We start from the raw sequence: 16,101 nt of genomic DNA, 5'->3' as shown, positions 1-16,101 counted from the left end.
CAGGAAGTCCCTCCTGCCAACTTCACCCTGTCCACTCTCCCCTCCACCATGATTCCAGCCACACCCCACAACCCCCTGACTACCATCATCATTGCCTTCTGCATCTTAATGCTCCTGGGGGCCGTGGCTGCTTTCCTCATTCTGTGTAGGGGAGCAGACCCGTTTGACTCAGACTGTGCTCCTGCAGAGCTCTTCCCTTGTGGGGAGACCCTCTCCAGTGAGCCCCAGCTCAAGCTTTGGAAGCGCCTGGGCTCCGTGCGTCAGTCCTTCAGTTCATCTTATTCCTCCTCTGTTCGACGGAACCCTCCACAGTGCTGCCAGGTGCCCCCGACCTGCACAACCACATGTGACCCTGCAGGACTCCCAGTGTACCACACCAATGCATGTCTGCTGCAGTATGCCACTGAGATTTAATGAAACATGCTGCAACTGAAGCATACCAACAATCTAAAGACAGCAGAAGCACCTTGTTCACACTAGAGGGTGTATGCAACCAGCTAACCCCAGTGACTTTATCTGACCCTGACTTCAACGTCACACCCAACCAGACACCACAGGCGACATCCAACAAGTCCGTGGTTACGTCTCTGTGGTTTACACTCTGTTGTTTACACCTCTGTGGTTTACACCTGAACTATGGACGTAGTCTCGATTCTGCACCAATCAAAATTCAGTCAGGTCAGGTCTGATCATAGCGCTTCTGTCAATAAAATGAAAGCTGTCAATAAATCATGGAAAGTTCAAAGTAAGCTATTCTTTCTTTCAGAAGTGTCCATTGAATGATGCCAATTTACAGGTGGAGCCAGAAGCAAAAAAAGCATCAGTTATTTACTCAGAATTATGACATTTCATATACTAAATTTGACCTTATTTCAAGCAACATTTCCCCTCAAAAACAATCTATGTCTTCTAACAAGATATGTGAAGTTATGGTGGCACCGAGAAGCTCTGTCGGTGTCCCTTCCTCGTTTTGTAGTGTTGAGAAAGCATTAGAATGTTGTTTTCAATATAATCCCTGCCAAATAATCCCTGTGGGTGACTAGACTTTTATTTAATTTACATTATGCAGTTTGCACGTTCTTCACCATTTGGCAGTGTTCAAAAGTATGGTTTTGACTGTTTTTTATGCTGGGCCATGTAGCCGCAAAGCCTAACATGACTGGTCCCCAGGATAGGTTTGAGAAAGGCTCCATGCTTCTGTCGCCATTCAATATACATATACACACACAAACAGATACACAAAAACACGGTTATGTCTCTGTAGTTTAAATCATCATGCCTTTGTCTCCATTCAACATACTCAAACACACACAAACAGGAAGCTTTGTCCAGTTGTTTTTCTTTTGTTCAGCACTCATAGGAAATGACCTAATTTCTGTGTCTGGAACCATCATACATAAATAGTCTGAACATGGTTGTTTTTTCCAAAATAACCATAGTCTATAGTATTGAGGAATGATCCGTGATGTGATCTCAAAATTTCTCTACACCCACTGGGCTCAGTTTCAGGCTGTACCTTCGTCACTGGCAACCAGATTCGATTTAGGCATCAGACCCAAAAACTCACCACCTGACCACAGAGTTACTGGTGATGTTCAGCTATATGCACCTGAAGGATGCTGGTTCCCTGAGGAATGGTCTCCAGAACGCTGCTCTCATAGCTGTTCTGGATGAAGATGGGCCGGTTGTCATTGACATCCAGAACCTCCACATTCACCGTGGCTGTACCAGTCCTCCTGCTTCCGGCTGGACCATTATCTGGATACGTAAACAAACATTGACCCACATATGCACAACCATGGGCATATACAAATACACAGAGCATATCTGAAGACCTTGCAGAAGGTCCACATCCAAACCCATTTCCCCATTACTGAAGTCACCTTACATACAGTAAGTATCACAGTATAGTAGTACATTTTGAGCTGATTTTTAAAGCTCAAATCCAGATAAAGAAGAAGGAAATATGTGGGAGTGTAGGGGCTAAAACAGAATTATGTGCAGAACTTGACATGTTGAGTATTGACTGGAAGTGCTGAGTTGTCAAGAAAAAGGTTTAGGAAGGCTGAAGGTATTAATGAAGAGAAAAAACATCAGCAAACAAATGAGCAAAACAGGAGCAGACACGCAGATTACATCTGTGACTGGACCAGTGAGTAAAACACATCAACAGTTTCGGTAAAAACAGGAAACCTCAAATCTCCCACAGAAAAAAAAGACACATTGACACACACAGACATCAGGCTGATGAACAATATTACACAAAACCCTGCTGGTAACATTTGACTATTACTACTGCTATTACTCTAATTAATAATTATATCTAATATCCAATAATAAAATACATATTATTATCAAAGCACTACTAGAAGTAGTTATAGTAATGGAAGGAAAGCCTACGAAAGGAATAGGCCAACAATAACAAAGGTCTTTATTTCGGACTTGTTTTCATTTACCTTTTATAAAAAACACACAAAAAATGCATACAGATCTATTTCAACTTACAGAGATGATTTCTCATCTGGATTCTGCTTTTCCTATGGTTAACTGCAGAAGTTAACTATGTTCATAAATGTTCATATCATAGGATAGAAATTCTAGAAATAATAACCCTGGCTTGTACAATGCCGGAAAGTCACTCTAAATAATGACTGTTGTGATGTGTTGTCTGTTAAATAATGAACAAATCTGGAAGCTGTTGCTTGGTTTGCACATTACACTGCACACCACCTCAAAAATGAAATCCAACTACAGTGTCTGCTCTTCTCGGCAGACAGTACCCAGAGACACGTGTGTTTTATGAAAGGACATACCTATGGCTTCAATGATAAGTGTATAAGCAGCCTGAGTTTCTCTGTCCAGCCCCACAACAGTACGCACCACTCCATTCCTGAAACCCACACTGAACTTCCCATCCTGGTTACCTCCTGCACAGATAGAGTTGGGAGAACATTACAACTCAAACACACACAGCCTGATAAACATAAAATGTTTTTTTTCCTTGACTTGACCTGTGATGAAGTAGCTCAGTTCAGCATTGAGCCCAGCATCATTGTCTGTGCAGTTAAGTCGAGCGACTTCATAATCGCGTGGGACACTCTCCAGCAATGACACGTTATACACACGAGGGAAAAAGGTGGGGGTCTCATCATTGATATCCAACACTGGAAGAAAAATTAAGACAGATGGAGACAGAAAGGACAGGGACATAAGTCATAAGGGTCATATACTCTAAGTTAACAGGCTATTGACGTCTGACCCGTCACCTTTTTCAGGGTGCTTGGCCTTTCCCCCAAGACCTATTTTTATACTTGCAGTGATCTCAATGCACTTCTTGGCAGACTTGAGTGCTCTTGCTTTGGCACGTCAGTGTTTTTAGCACATTTGCAATATGCAATATGCTTACCCTAATATGCCCCCCCCAGATTCAAATGAGAACCAGGCAACCTGCCACACCACCATACAGTATACAGTATATATGTTTCTATACTGGCAGTATTACCCAACAGTGAGGATGCATTGCTGTAGTTACAGTGAAAGTACAATGTATTCTGAGGTTGATATAGTGACAGTATAGTGATGCTGTTATAATGAGAGTGACAGTATATATCACCTGTGATGGTCAAGGTAATGTCACTATAGCAACTCTTTCAGTGTAACTCAAGTATGATGGTGAGAATGATGTTGCTATATAGTGATAGGGCCAGTGTAACTTTCCTATGATGGTTAAGGTAATGTTGCTACAGCAACTCACCAGTAATGGTAAGGGTGCTTGTTGAGGTTCTGGGGAATTTTCCAGCATCAAATGCCACTAATCTGAGGAAATACTGTCCAATCTGCTCCCGGTCCAGGGATGCCGTGGACACCAGAATGCCTGTGGTGGTGTTGAGGCTAAAGTCGAGCCGTGGTATCCCCACCTGCAGTGCAAGGGTTACTGCTCCATTTTCTGCTTCGTCTGGATCAAGCACCTGGACCTGGGTAAAAAAATCGTTATGTCTAGCCATGAATCTGATTAATCTGATTCACATATCACAATTCTATCACCCTTGGTGAGCAGTGGGCAGCCCAGGGAGCAGTGTGTGGGGACGGTGCTTTGCTCAGTGGCACCTCAGTGGAACCTCAGGATTCAAACCGGCAACTTTCTGATTACGGGAACGCTTCCTTAACCCCTAGGTCATAAATTTGATATCCGATATTTGCCGGCATTGAAAAGAAAACAGCTTACAATCCGGGTGAATGGGAAGGGACAAGGATAAGGAAGCGAGCTTCCTCAAGAGTCCCACACAATTCTCCTCAGGTGCTTGTATGTATGTTAACAATCACAACGACTTTCTCCCACTTTCAATAAAAAATTAATTATTGGACATTTATAATAATTCATCATAAGTCACAAAAATTGACAACTGCTTTTCTAACATATAACAGACTAGCAGGATATATAAAAAATACAACTATAAAAAAAACTATATTGCACATGCACACACACACACACACACACACACACACACATTTGCACACGCACAATCACTCACACACACACTCACACACACAAACTTACACCATAACAAATGTAATGGCTGTTAAATGTAGTTATTACTTAGGGCTTCATGAAGTAACATTCACATAACATTTCATAATGAGTTTTATTCTAAATGCATTCATACCATGAATAATTCATTATTCATATCTACATTGAGAATATAATGGAACATTATTCAACTAACAACAGGCTCTATAATTAATAAGTAGATTATTATGTACATAATCATTTGGGGTAAAAGATCTAGCATCTAGGACTATTAATTAACACATCAGTGTATACAGTAATTGTGTATCAAAGTATCAAAACATATCAGGCTTATGTATTTTGATTCATTTAGAATCTTTGTTCTTAGGAAAACACAACATATAATTATATTCTTACCCTAAAAATAGATGATCCAATTGGGATGCCCTCTGGAACCTCTGCCACCGACGGTAGGTTGAGGAACGTGGGGTCGTTGTCATTAAGGTCAAGCAGGTTGACAAACACAGTGGCACTTGCAGAGGCCTGCAGTGGTGGGCTTCCTCCTACAGAGGGAGCCATGTTGATGGAAGTGAAAACAACCAAGTTCTCATGGCATTCTGCAACAGCAGATGCACATATATGCACATTTGTCTATGCACATTTGTCTTTGTGTGTGCATCTAAAGTTGATTCTCACGGTCTGTGGCTGAGATGATTATGGTCCTCATAAGCGCAGAGTTTTGTGGGTTGGGACTCTCACGGTCCAGCACAGCCCCACTGGTGCGAATCTTCCCCGAAGTATTGCCAATGGTGTAGAAGGGATTCACAGGGTAGATGCTGTAGACCACAGAGCCATTGAGTCCAAAGTCTGGATCCATTGCCAGGACCTGCAGGGAGAAAGAAAAAAATGTTGAAAAGGTATGTAAAGTTATTATGAATAAAATAACTGATGTCTTATGGTGGGGAAGCTGCTATTTCAACAACGGCTGAATGTGTATGTGTTTAATGGCTGAATGTGTTTATTTTGTATTAATATTGGACAAATAGTGGCTATAACTGTGTAAAATTGTAAATCTCACTCAACGTATTTTAGATAAGCATAGACTATAAGAAAGTAAATAAAATGAGATCAGAACAAAAACATCTAGTCAGTGGCTCTGCAGGTGGCCAGAAACAGCTCAGGGGGCAGGGGGGGTAAACCATCATTATTTTCCTGCTCATCGGCTCGTGGACTGGACATACAGAAGAGTCCAAAAGCTGGGACAATAGGTACAGATAGCCAACTCCTCCCCCTACTTCTCTCCAGCAACACAGTGCTCCTTAACTTCACTCAGTGGCATCCCCTTAATTAATGGACAGTCAGAACCTTCATCATGAAAACAGCACTCTGCCTCAAAGAGGTAGGACGGGGCTTCCTCTCTACCTGTCCTCTTGGCGTGGACCACTTGGTTCCTATACCACTTGGTTCCTTGGTTCCATTGTGTCCCTGAGCAAGACACTTAACCCTAAATTGCTCCAGGGAGACTGTCCCTGTAATACTGATTGTAAGTCGCTCTGGATAAGGGCGTCTGATAAATGCTGTAAATGTAAATGTAAATCTATACATCCATGCTAAATAAGCACAGTGAATTTCAGTATTTAATTAAAGATGACAGAACGCTGATTCTGCACAACATCTGCACACATATGGACGATCTGTGCTGACCAGATGTAAGTTTAAAGGCAGAGAAGTTTTTTTTCATTTTCCCTGCTGTTCTGTAGTCAGTATAAAGAACCCAATTTGGTGTTATAAATTCTGATCGCAGAAAGGCGTTGTAAAGATGGATGTTCTGGTAATACACCGGCAGCATTTGGAGAAGAATGTTGTCAATAAAAGTGGCTCTGCATGAACAAAAAAATAAAAATTACTCTGCAGAAAGACCAGTATAAACACAGATCAGCCATAATAATATGACAGAATTATAACATTATGACAGAATGCATTAATAGCATTTATTATCTCGTTATGTTGGTCATTGGTCATTGGCTCTAATTTTTGCACTGGCATTGGGGGGGGTTCAAAAAAAGGAATGTATGTATCCGATTACTCAAGGTTAACAGTAACTGTTATTATTATTATTATTATTATATATAATTATTATTATTAATATTGTATTTATAATTGTTTAAATTTTCTTTTGATTAGTTGTTTTTTTTCCTTCAGTTATCTATTACTGATGGTCCATCTTTTTCCCATTCTGATAACACATTATTAAATCTGTTTTATTTGCTGTGGTACTGGTACTGTATTTTGAACAAATGTTTCCACCTTAGTTGACTCAATGCTTGCATTTGTGTGCTGTATAGCAAAAACAGGTCCCTTTGTTGTCTGATCCAATACAGGTGCCACCACTGCCCAATGTTGGGCAATGTTTGTTTTTAAATACAAGTCATGCATTCATAACTTGGCCTTCAAATTCTCCAGATCTCAGCCCCTGTTGAGCATCTGTGGATTGTAGTGGAAAGTCCAGGAACTTACAGTAAGAGATCTGGAACTAGCAGCTTGGTACCTCATTTTACAGTGTACATTGAGAGGTCTGGTGGACTCCATGGCAAATTTGCCAGTAAAAGATGGACCAAACTTAATATTTCTGTCAAATGGTTGTATGGTTGTATTTTTCCTGTACTGTGTAAAATTGTAGATTACACTCAATACATTTCAGATAAGCATAGACTATAAGAAAGTAAAATAAAATTATATAAGAACAACTCAGTCAGAATAACTCAATATTTTTGTAAAATGTTATGGTTGTATTGTTCCTGCACTATACTGAACATGAGTTTTTGTTCCATTCTAGCTACAGTACCAAACAATCAGTTGTGATTGTTTCATTAGCCCTAAATGTGATTTTAGTTGGTAAGGTGGTGTTGTTGACTCACCGTGATCACATCTGTCCCAATTGGACTCATCTCCACCACATTGGCCTGGTATGGCTCATCCCTCCACATGGGGACATTATCATTAATGTCCAGAATTGTGATGTTCACCTGTGGAGAAACCATACAGATGACATACAGATGTTCTATAGGTAGAACAGCAGCTGCCCTCTCAAGGACAAAGTCAATAAATAAAGGCTGCATTATGGATTTTTAATTTCACCAAGCTTCACAGGGCAGCACACACTCTGCTCTTTTAAAACATAAAGTCTCTGAAATGTATAGAATAGAAAATGTATAGAAATGTATAGATAGAAAAATAATATGGCTGATGTTTATCACACTCACAGATTGGTGTCAGATTACAGAAGAAAGATCAATAAATATATTGGGAAAATGGGAGTATGGGAGGGGGGTCTTTGCTGCCACTAGAGAATAGAAAGTGATTGCGACTTGGTCGTCCTGGGAAGAAACATTTCTATGATTATGGGATCAGATGTTCCAGGTTAGTATTCTGTCACCCCTCTCTAATTCAGGTAAATTCTCCATAATACAGTCCTAGCTGTTATGTTACCGTTGCAATGCCAGTTTTCTGTAGAGGCCCCACGCCCCCATCCACTGCCTGCACAATTAGAATGTACTCAAACTTGGCCTCCCGATCCAGCAAAGCTGTGGTGGTGAGCTCTCCTGTGCTTGCAAACACACAGACACACACACACACACACACACACACACACACACACACACAAAATATTTACAGCACAGAAAAAGCTCTCAGGCCTGGAATATGACCCAAACATTTTCATAATAATATTAATTTACACAGACCATGGCTGCAAACGATCATCAAAGTTTTTCATGCAAGACCATCTGTTTGCTGTTTACAGCAACATACTATTTCGGGTCAGTGTCGAACAGTGACACACCAAGGGTGAGGCAGGAAAGGGACATACCTGAGCGAGTGTTGAGACGGAACTGTGAGGAACCCTGAAGTGAGTAGATGAGAGAGGGTTGTCCAAACTCACGTGATGCATCCAGATCCATGGCTGTCACAAACAGCACTGTTGCTCCTGGAGAGAGAGAGAGATAGTGAATGACAATGATAGTGAACAAGGTGTGAGTCCCTAGATTATTTGAGTTCAAAAAGTGCACATACCCAAAAAGTGCACATACCCAAAATCATCACATATAAACATATGATATAAACCATAACATACTGCTTGGTAATTTTAAATAAACACCGTGTAATGTTTGTATGAACAACACAATATTTTATAGAATTTCATGCCGGACAAAGCCAGAAATATTTTTTTCTAAAGGATGAGGGAACAACATTACCAAAATGACAGATGGTGCATTTTTCAAAATAAGTCCTTTAAACACAACAGCTACAGTAAGATGGAGCCTCACAGTGCATGAGTCCCTACCCTGCACCTTAATTACTTAATTTTTCCTCTTCAGCTGGATATTGTTTATGTCTTCACATTCCGCCAAATCCCAAAGTGATTGATATTAAAAGGACTTCATAATGGGTCCCCAGGTGACCCACACTGCACAGCACCCTAGGTGCTGCCCTCATACGATTGGCTGAAGGTTTTATGCTAGGGTTACTATCTAGGTTGAAATCCACAACAGAAGCCTTAAAGAGAACTGATAAGAATCTAAGATGTGTAGTGTCTTACTCATGACCAAGAAACTCACATATTCCCTATTGAATCTGCAAGTGTCTTAGTATCCAGCAGCCAAAATATAGCTTTACTCTACTCACAAATACTCACAAATAAATATAGGGTTGAAGAGTTGGCAGGTGTAGAGTAGTGGGAATGGAAGCGGGGTGAGATAGAGTGGTTTGTAGTAGATGGGTGGTAGGGTGGTGAAATTCAGTGATGAAGGGTGGAGTGACAGATATTAATGCAATTTCCCACTTGTGCGACTAATAAAGGTTTATCTTATCTTATCGTAAGGTAGACAGACCTCTAATTCTAGAAACAGTGACAGTCAATCGCACCCACAAACACCATTGACTGTGACTCTTCAAGGGATTGGGGGATTAATGATGGGTTTGACAGAGGCCTGAGTGCTGGGGGTGAAAGCACCATCCATGGGGCAAATTCACCAGCGTCTGTCCACACAGCTCTTCAAAAATATCATTTTCAGATCTATTGTCTGAAGTAACAGTGTCATCAGAATAAATGCAAATTAAAGTCTCTCTCTTGTTCTTTTGCCTGTGTTGGAAATTGGTTTGTGAGAATGATTACACAGGGATGAACAAACACTCTGTAAGAATATAATCACAGTGCTGGCCACAAGGAAGGCATGGTGGCAAATAAAAGCAAACATTTCATTGCAGCATGTGCAGGATTTCAATCAACACAAGGCCACATTAATTAAATCAATGTAGCCATCATAGCAAAACTATATGTTGAGGGATTAGAACTGTAAAACTGTGGAGATCGGCAAAAAAAAACTCTCTCTCTACACACAAAAGCACTGCATTAAAACCACTCCAATCTGATTGGTAGAAAGTGGCATGGCACACTTAAAGGATGAACAGTATCTAATTTATTAACACCAGTAAATTATTATTGCAGTTACATGTAAATATTGTATGTAAAAAAGGTACCAATGTTACAGAAAACCCTAAATGAAAGACAGAGAAAAAGGCTGACCCAAGCTTCAGAGAGATCACCTGATCCAGGAGGAAAATAGGTAAATAGAAAAGACTCACAAACAGATGGGAAGATTCCCCTCAGTTCCCGATGGAACAGAAAATAAAAGTCCACGAGACCACAAGAGAAAGTCCTTTTATACATTTGACTCCTAGGAAGTTGCCACAGACCAATCAGAATTTGTTGTTTCTGCCCTGTCACGCTCCTTGGTGGGTGTCGCAGACAATGACAAATGGCTGGCCCTTCACACCTCTTGCTCGGGGGATGGCCACTTGACAAAGGTGTGGAGAACAAAAAGGTGATGAACCTTCTATGCAAGACAAAAGTGCGGAATGCACATCAATTAACCACAGCCTAATGAGAATCGTCAGAGAATCAAGGTTCACCTTAAAAAGGGGTTCAAGCTTAAACACGCACCTAAATAGTTATAGACGTTACTTGCATTGGTCCTTGTTTCATGCAAAAGAGTCCTGATGCGGTAGGGTCACGATCCTCGACCTTTAGGCGTGAGCTGGAGGTCTTCCTTGAAGTCACTTGAAGGTAAACTTGCCAAAGAGTAAGCCCACGAGGTGAGCTTAACAGAGAGTTGAAAAGACGTGTCTCAGGAGGAAGAAAGATTTTCTGAGCAAAAACGTGGCCTGTGTGAAGTGCTTTTTGATGCTTTCTGGCATGCCCATCATGTGGCCTGAATGGCCAATCACAAGTGTGAATTTTTGGCGGGAGAAGTTTCCTTTGTCTTGGTTACGACTGATTGAAAGTTTTATGGCTAACCCAGAGAGAAACTGTAGTTCGTTGCAGTTACAATATCTGCCTTATAGAAATTGTATGATGCATTTTGTGATCACATAGTATGCATCACTGTTTCAGTAATAAAGAGAAGTTCCTTCTGACACCAAGAAAGGGACCTTTAGGAGGTAGGAAAGTAGAGATACACTTATACACTTAATTATAGGTAATTAGAGTTTACCTAATACAAAATAGAAAGTTGTAACTAGTATAGTTCATACAAGGGAACGTACACACAATGCATGCATATATGGGATCCACTTATAATCGCATATTCCTAGCACAAGATACAGAAAATACGTAATTGTGTATTGCAAGGGTGGGGCCAGGCAGGAGGTCTTTTTGGAATGCTTTGAACTTTGGAGCCCCACCCTGGGGGAAGACTATGGGCAATCAAGCATCAATATAAGTGTAGGCTGAGGGTCCTGGTTTGTAATTTATATGTAGATGTCAAAGGCTAAAAGGGTCTTTGAAAATCGACCATCTGTGATCCTACGCAGACGCTACAAAGTGAAGTGATTGTCATTGTGACACAAAGCTCAGCACATGGACTGCTCAATGAAATGTGTCCTCTGTGTAACAGGGTATGTTATTTGCATTTCATTAAAACATGCAACCTCTTGTAATTTGTGCATTTATTTGGTTCTATAATATGATTTTATATCTCCTGCCTTTTGGATCTGGGTGTGAAATGATGATGGAAGCGCGAACACTATTGGGCTGATTACGTGGGTACCTGCGTGCGCATGCGTGCTCTGGTCAGACCTTTTCTTACCTTACCGGAGGTAGGTTGCTTATGCCCCGCTGGGTTTGGAAAAAGTTAATAAATATGTTTCGATACCAAAATTAATTTTCACCACACAGGATATTGCCCATTTAGAAGTAGATGAGATTGGTAGTGACTGAGGGAGAGTGTGTAGACAGAGTTTTATTTTGGTGCTAGCATACGTGATAATTGTTTGTGCTTGGAATATGTGCACCTCGTTCCCCGAGCGCGTTTCATGTTTCTTTAGGGGAGCCCACAAACCATGTTTTATTTGTTTCAGGTATGGAGAGGTTTAGTTATTTGTTGTACTGTATATGTTCATATTGTTCTTATGTAATTATTTATAGAATAATTATATGTGTAGTGATTTGTTAATCCTAATTATCCTTAATTGATAATCAGTCAATTTGTATATTTTCCTGTATAGGGAATCAATTGTGTGATTCCAGGCAGACCTCTGCACCCACAACCCATGTTTTATTTGTTTCAGTGAAATGTCAGTTGCAACCAAGTTCTGTGTCTTGCCTCTACTTTGTGATCACAACACAGAGTACTTGGAAGAGACAGGTCCAGGGACAACGGGTTACATTGGTGCCGTGACCTGGATTCATCAAGCATCAACCTCACTTCGATCACTGCGGGTGGCTCGTTCCATCATCATTTCAAGTCGGCCATAACAGTACTGCGGGGCATCTACTGTATTGGGACAATTGTTGATATGGAACCGACAACGAGTTCTGAGGGAGCTGGTGTCGATTATGGGGAATTTTTTTCCAATGTGGGTTTTTGGAGAGGGTGGATTTTTTGTGCAGGTAGCACAATCATTATAGAGCCTAGTGCTTCCCGGTCCAGATCAAGAGACATTCTAGTTCTCATTTTTGCCCCCACTGAGGAAGGAGCGCTGAACAGACTCAGAGTGGTCTTTCAAAGACTTAGAGAGCATAAAGACCTCCGCCCCTATGGAACTCTTATGCATTGACTTTTGGTCAGCGGAAGACAAGAACAAAAATTCAGTTTATGTGCTTGTGGCAACTGACCACTTCACAAAGATGGTATTTGCCTTTCAGTGTAGGAACCAGACTGCCAAGCAGGTGGCCAGAAAGCTGTGGGATGGCATCTTTTGTGTATACGGTTTCCCTGAGCGCATTAATTCCCAACAGGGACCAAGTTTTGAGAGTGAACTGGTGTCTGAGCTGCTTCAGCTGTCTGGTGTTGCCAAGTCCCATACTACGCCTTATCACACCATGGGCAACAGGGGCACTGAAAGATTTAATCGCACACTCTGGAATATGTTGCGAGCTCTTCCTCTGAGAGCCAAACAGGTGTGGCCACAACAACTTCAGACACTGACCTTTGCTTACAATGCCACAGTTCACGAGACTACAGGATGTGCACCATTTTACCTGATGTTTGGCTGTGTCCCGAGGCTCTCGGTGGACATTGTATTTAAGACTATCATGCAAGATCCTGTTGTGGGAGATTTCAGCAGTTATTCCAGGACACTTCTGTCATATCTGTCTGAGGTTGCCAGAATCGCTCAGCAAAACACAGACAAGGAACAGAAACGCCAGGCTCGTCAGTACAATAAGAAGGTCAAAGGAACCCCTCTTCAAGTTGGAGGTCGGGTTCTACTGGCCAACAAAGGAGAGAGGGGCAAGAACAAACTGGCTGACAAGTGGGAACCTGTGGTGTTCACAGTTGTCAAGAAAAAGCCCAAGACACACATCTATAAGAAATGCTACAGGGCAAAGCAAGGTTGTGCACAGAAACTTTCCTCCCAGTGAACAATACACTGCAAAGTCAGTCACAGGATTCACTCAGTGATAATGATCTCAGAGAGGGTGAAGAATTAAGTGAACTTAGTAGTTTGGACAAGGAATATTCTCAAGCACAGACATCGTTATGGGTGCTGTCTGACACAAATTCTGAATATGCTGAAGACTGTGTAGCAGAAGTGCCTGTTTCACAAGCTATGACAGGATGTTGTCCAAGCTTCTAGTCCATCTAACACTCAGTTCAACTATGAAGAGACTGTTATGGATTGTCCAGATAGTCCTTCAGTTGACACCAATAATAAACAGACTAACATAGTTCAAAACATTGATCCTGACACATTACAGACCCCTGGCCATCACCACATGTGACCACCTAGATCAGACCAAGTTACGGTCCAGGGCAGAGTAGTTACAAGAGCAAGATGGGAGAATGGTTAAGAAGTCAACAGGCTTATAGAGGCAATGGTTCAAAAACCTGTTGGGTGGGGTTTTTACCAATAAAAAAAAAAAAAAAATTGTGACCTAGAAACGTTTTACTGTTATTTTGTGTGATGGTGGAATATAACCCATTTGCACTTAATCAGTCTGTATTTGGAGAGACCAGATGTTACCAGATGGGGTGTAGACTGCACCTTTATGTTCTTGAAGGGTGGGAAGGGGGGGTATTCTTCAAATCCGCCTAATGTATAGTTTTCTAATTGAACAAAGAATTGATTTCTTTTTGGATGACCTGGTCTAGAGGTAATGTATAAACATGTAATGCTACGTCAGACTGTTTGGATGGTTTATTGGGTTATGAGAGTGTGCATGGTTTTGGTGACCTTTCAGGGGGGGTTGATTGTAACATGGTTTACAGGTTGCCTCACATTAAATCAGTGCTCAAGGCCCCTAGTGAGCAAGTCATAAGTGACAGTGTGTGACGTCCCGTGGCAGACTATGGGTGTTTTCTGTTGTGTTTGTGTGTGTCTCTCTCTTTCTGTCTCTGTAATGTTGCAGGGTGGCTCCTCATCAGCCATGATTGGACTCCTCCCACTTCCTGCAGTGATTGGTGGGCTGTAATCAGGAAGAGGATTCAAAATGGTGGCTGCTTTGGTGAAGAGGAAGAGAGTTGGTGAAAAGAGGAGGAGAGTGTTTGCGGAAGAGAGGACTTTGTTGGAGAAGATAGACTGTTGTTGGTAGAGAAGAATGTTGTTGGTGAAGTGAAGGATTAGGACGAGAAGATAAGACTTAGACTGCCCAGACCTGTTTTGTGTTTCTGTTGTTGTTTAAATGTCTTTGTTTGTAATAAAAGATTAGCATTAAGTGTTGTTGCGTCGTTTTGGAGTTTATACTCATATGTCCCATTTGTTATGTCCCTGACCCTAGACCGGGGAAGTAACACAGTGGCAAAAAAAACTCCCTAAACCGCAAAATAGGAACAAGCCTTGAGAGGAACCAAAGCTCAGAAATGGGAACTTATCATCCTCTGGTTAGCACACAAAGTTTAATCCATAGTAATGTCTGTTAACTCCATAGCTGAAGAGTTCTAAACTACCACTGGCATTAATGGAAAAACTGTAGAGTTTCATAGAATTGGTAGAATAGGCTGCACACAAACCTCACATCACCAAATTCAATGTCAAGCTGTTAAGGGGGACCAACTCCATATTAAAGTCTACATATTTGAATGCAACACGCATTTTGGTGTAATGATCAGAAATATCCATTCTGTTTGGCATCTGTAACTTTGTGCAATTGTTCCTCGAACTCCATCTATGGCGTCACATTCACTTTTTGTGAGTATGTCACTGTGTCTACATGTTTTAGCTCATTATCATACTGTTTTGATTTTTGCTTTCATGGTGGCTCTTGCACTGTGTTCATTTAACTTTGTGAAAAGTGTGCACTGTCTGTGTGCACTCTGTGTCATACATTTTGTAATTGTATCATGTTCTTATGTTTGTCTGTCTTATGGGTGCCGACTACACGTCAAGTGCCGACTACACTACAAGTACTTCCTGTCTGGTCCCTCCATCTCTGAAGGTAAAAGGAAGACATTCATCTAGACTCTTCTCCGTCTTGGCCCTTCGGTGGTGGAATGAACTTCCCCTCGAGGTCATAACAGCTCAGTCACTGACCACTTTCAAACGGCAGCTCAAGACCTTCCTCTTTAGAGAATATTTAGATTAACTTGTAACATTCTTATTGTCTAACTTATGTACAGAATCAACAACAAGAGTGAATAAAAAGATTTTATTCATTGCTGGGGGTCCTAATGAACCAGAAGTGTTGATTTCATCGATGTTAACTTGAAAGCACGTTGTAAGTTGCTCTGGATAAGGGTGTCTGCCAAATGCCTTAAATGTTAAATGTAAATGTAAAATGATTACGGGGTCGCTTCCTTAACTGCTAGGCCACCACTGCCCCTTCCTCTTTAGAGAATATTAAGATTAACTCGTAACCGTCATATTGTCTGGATTGTGTTTAGAAACTACAACAGAGTGAATAAAAGATTGTATTCATAGTTGGGGGTCCTAGTGAACCAGAATTGATCACTTCATCGATGGTAACATGGAAGCATGTTATACGTCCCTCTGGATAAGGGCGTCTGCCAAATGCCTTAAATGTAAATGTAAATGTCACACATTGCCGCTATTAGCTTAGCATTCCCAAATAAACACAGCACACCAAACCAAGTTTATAT

At 41.2% G+C, this 16,101-nt stretch overlaps 1 protein-coding gene across 6 annotated transcripts in view; it reads right to left on the bottom strand.

Moving 5' to 3' along the window:
- cdh23 (cadherin-related 23) overlaps positions 1 to 16,101 on the bottom strand; it is a 213,103-nt gene that overhangs the window by 48,223 nt on the left and 148,779 nt on the right. For all 6 annotated transcript variants that reach the window (XR_003748543.1, XM_028969157.1, XM_028969156.1 and 3 more), the window contains 9 exons: positions 8,376 to 8,492; positions 7,997 to 8,109; positions 7,426 to 7,533; positions 5,204 to 5,393; positions 4,925 to 5,070; positions 3,755 to 3,974; positions 3,012 to 3,164; positions 2,814 to 2,927; positions 1,610 to 1,758 (listed from right to left, as the gene is read on the bottom strand). Coding sequence is in view for 5 of the 6 variants with exons in the window: in XM_028969157.1 (XP_028824990.1) it covers positions 1,610 to 1,758; positions 2,814 to 2,927; positions 3,012 to 3,164; positions 3,755 to 3,974; positions 4,925 to 5,070; positions 5,204 to 5,393; positions 7,426 to 7,533; positions 7,997 to 8,109; positions 8,376 to 8,492 (1,310 nt within the window). In the remaining variant the exon portion in view is untranslated. The remainder of the gene's footprint in view (positions 1 to 1,609; positions 1,759 to 2,813; positions 2,928 to 3,011; positions 3,165 to 3,754; positions 3,975 to 4,924; positions 5,071 to 5,203; positions 5,394 to 7,425; positions 7,534 to 7,996; positions 8,110 to 8,375; positions 8,493 to 16,101) is intronic.

Source organism: Denticeps clupeoides, chromosome 2 (assembly GCF_900700375.1).
Source record: "Denticeps clupeoides chromosome 2, fDenClu1.1, whole genome shotgun sequence".
Taxonomy (NCBI): Eukaryota; Metazoa; Chordata; class Actinopteri; order Clupeiformes; family Denticipitidae; genus Denticeps; species Denticeps clupeoides.
Note: the sequence above shows the minus strand (reverse complement) of the source record. Positions and strands in the feature narration are given on the sequence as shown.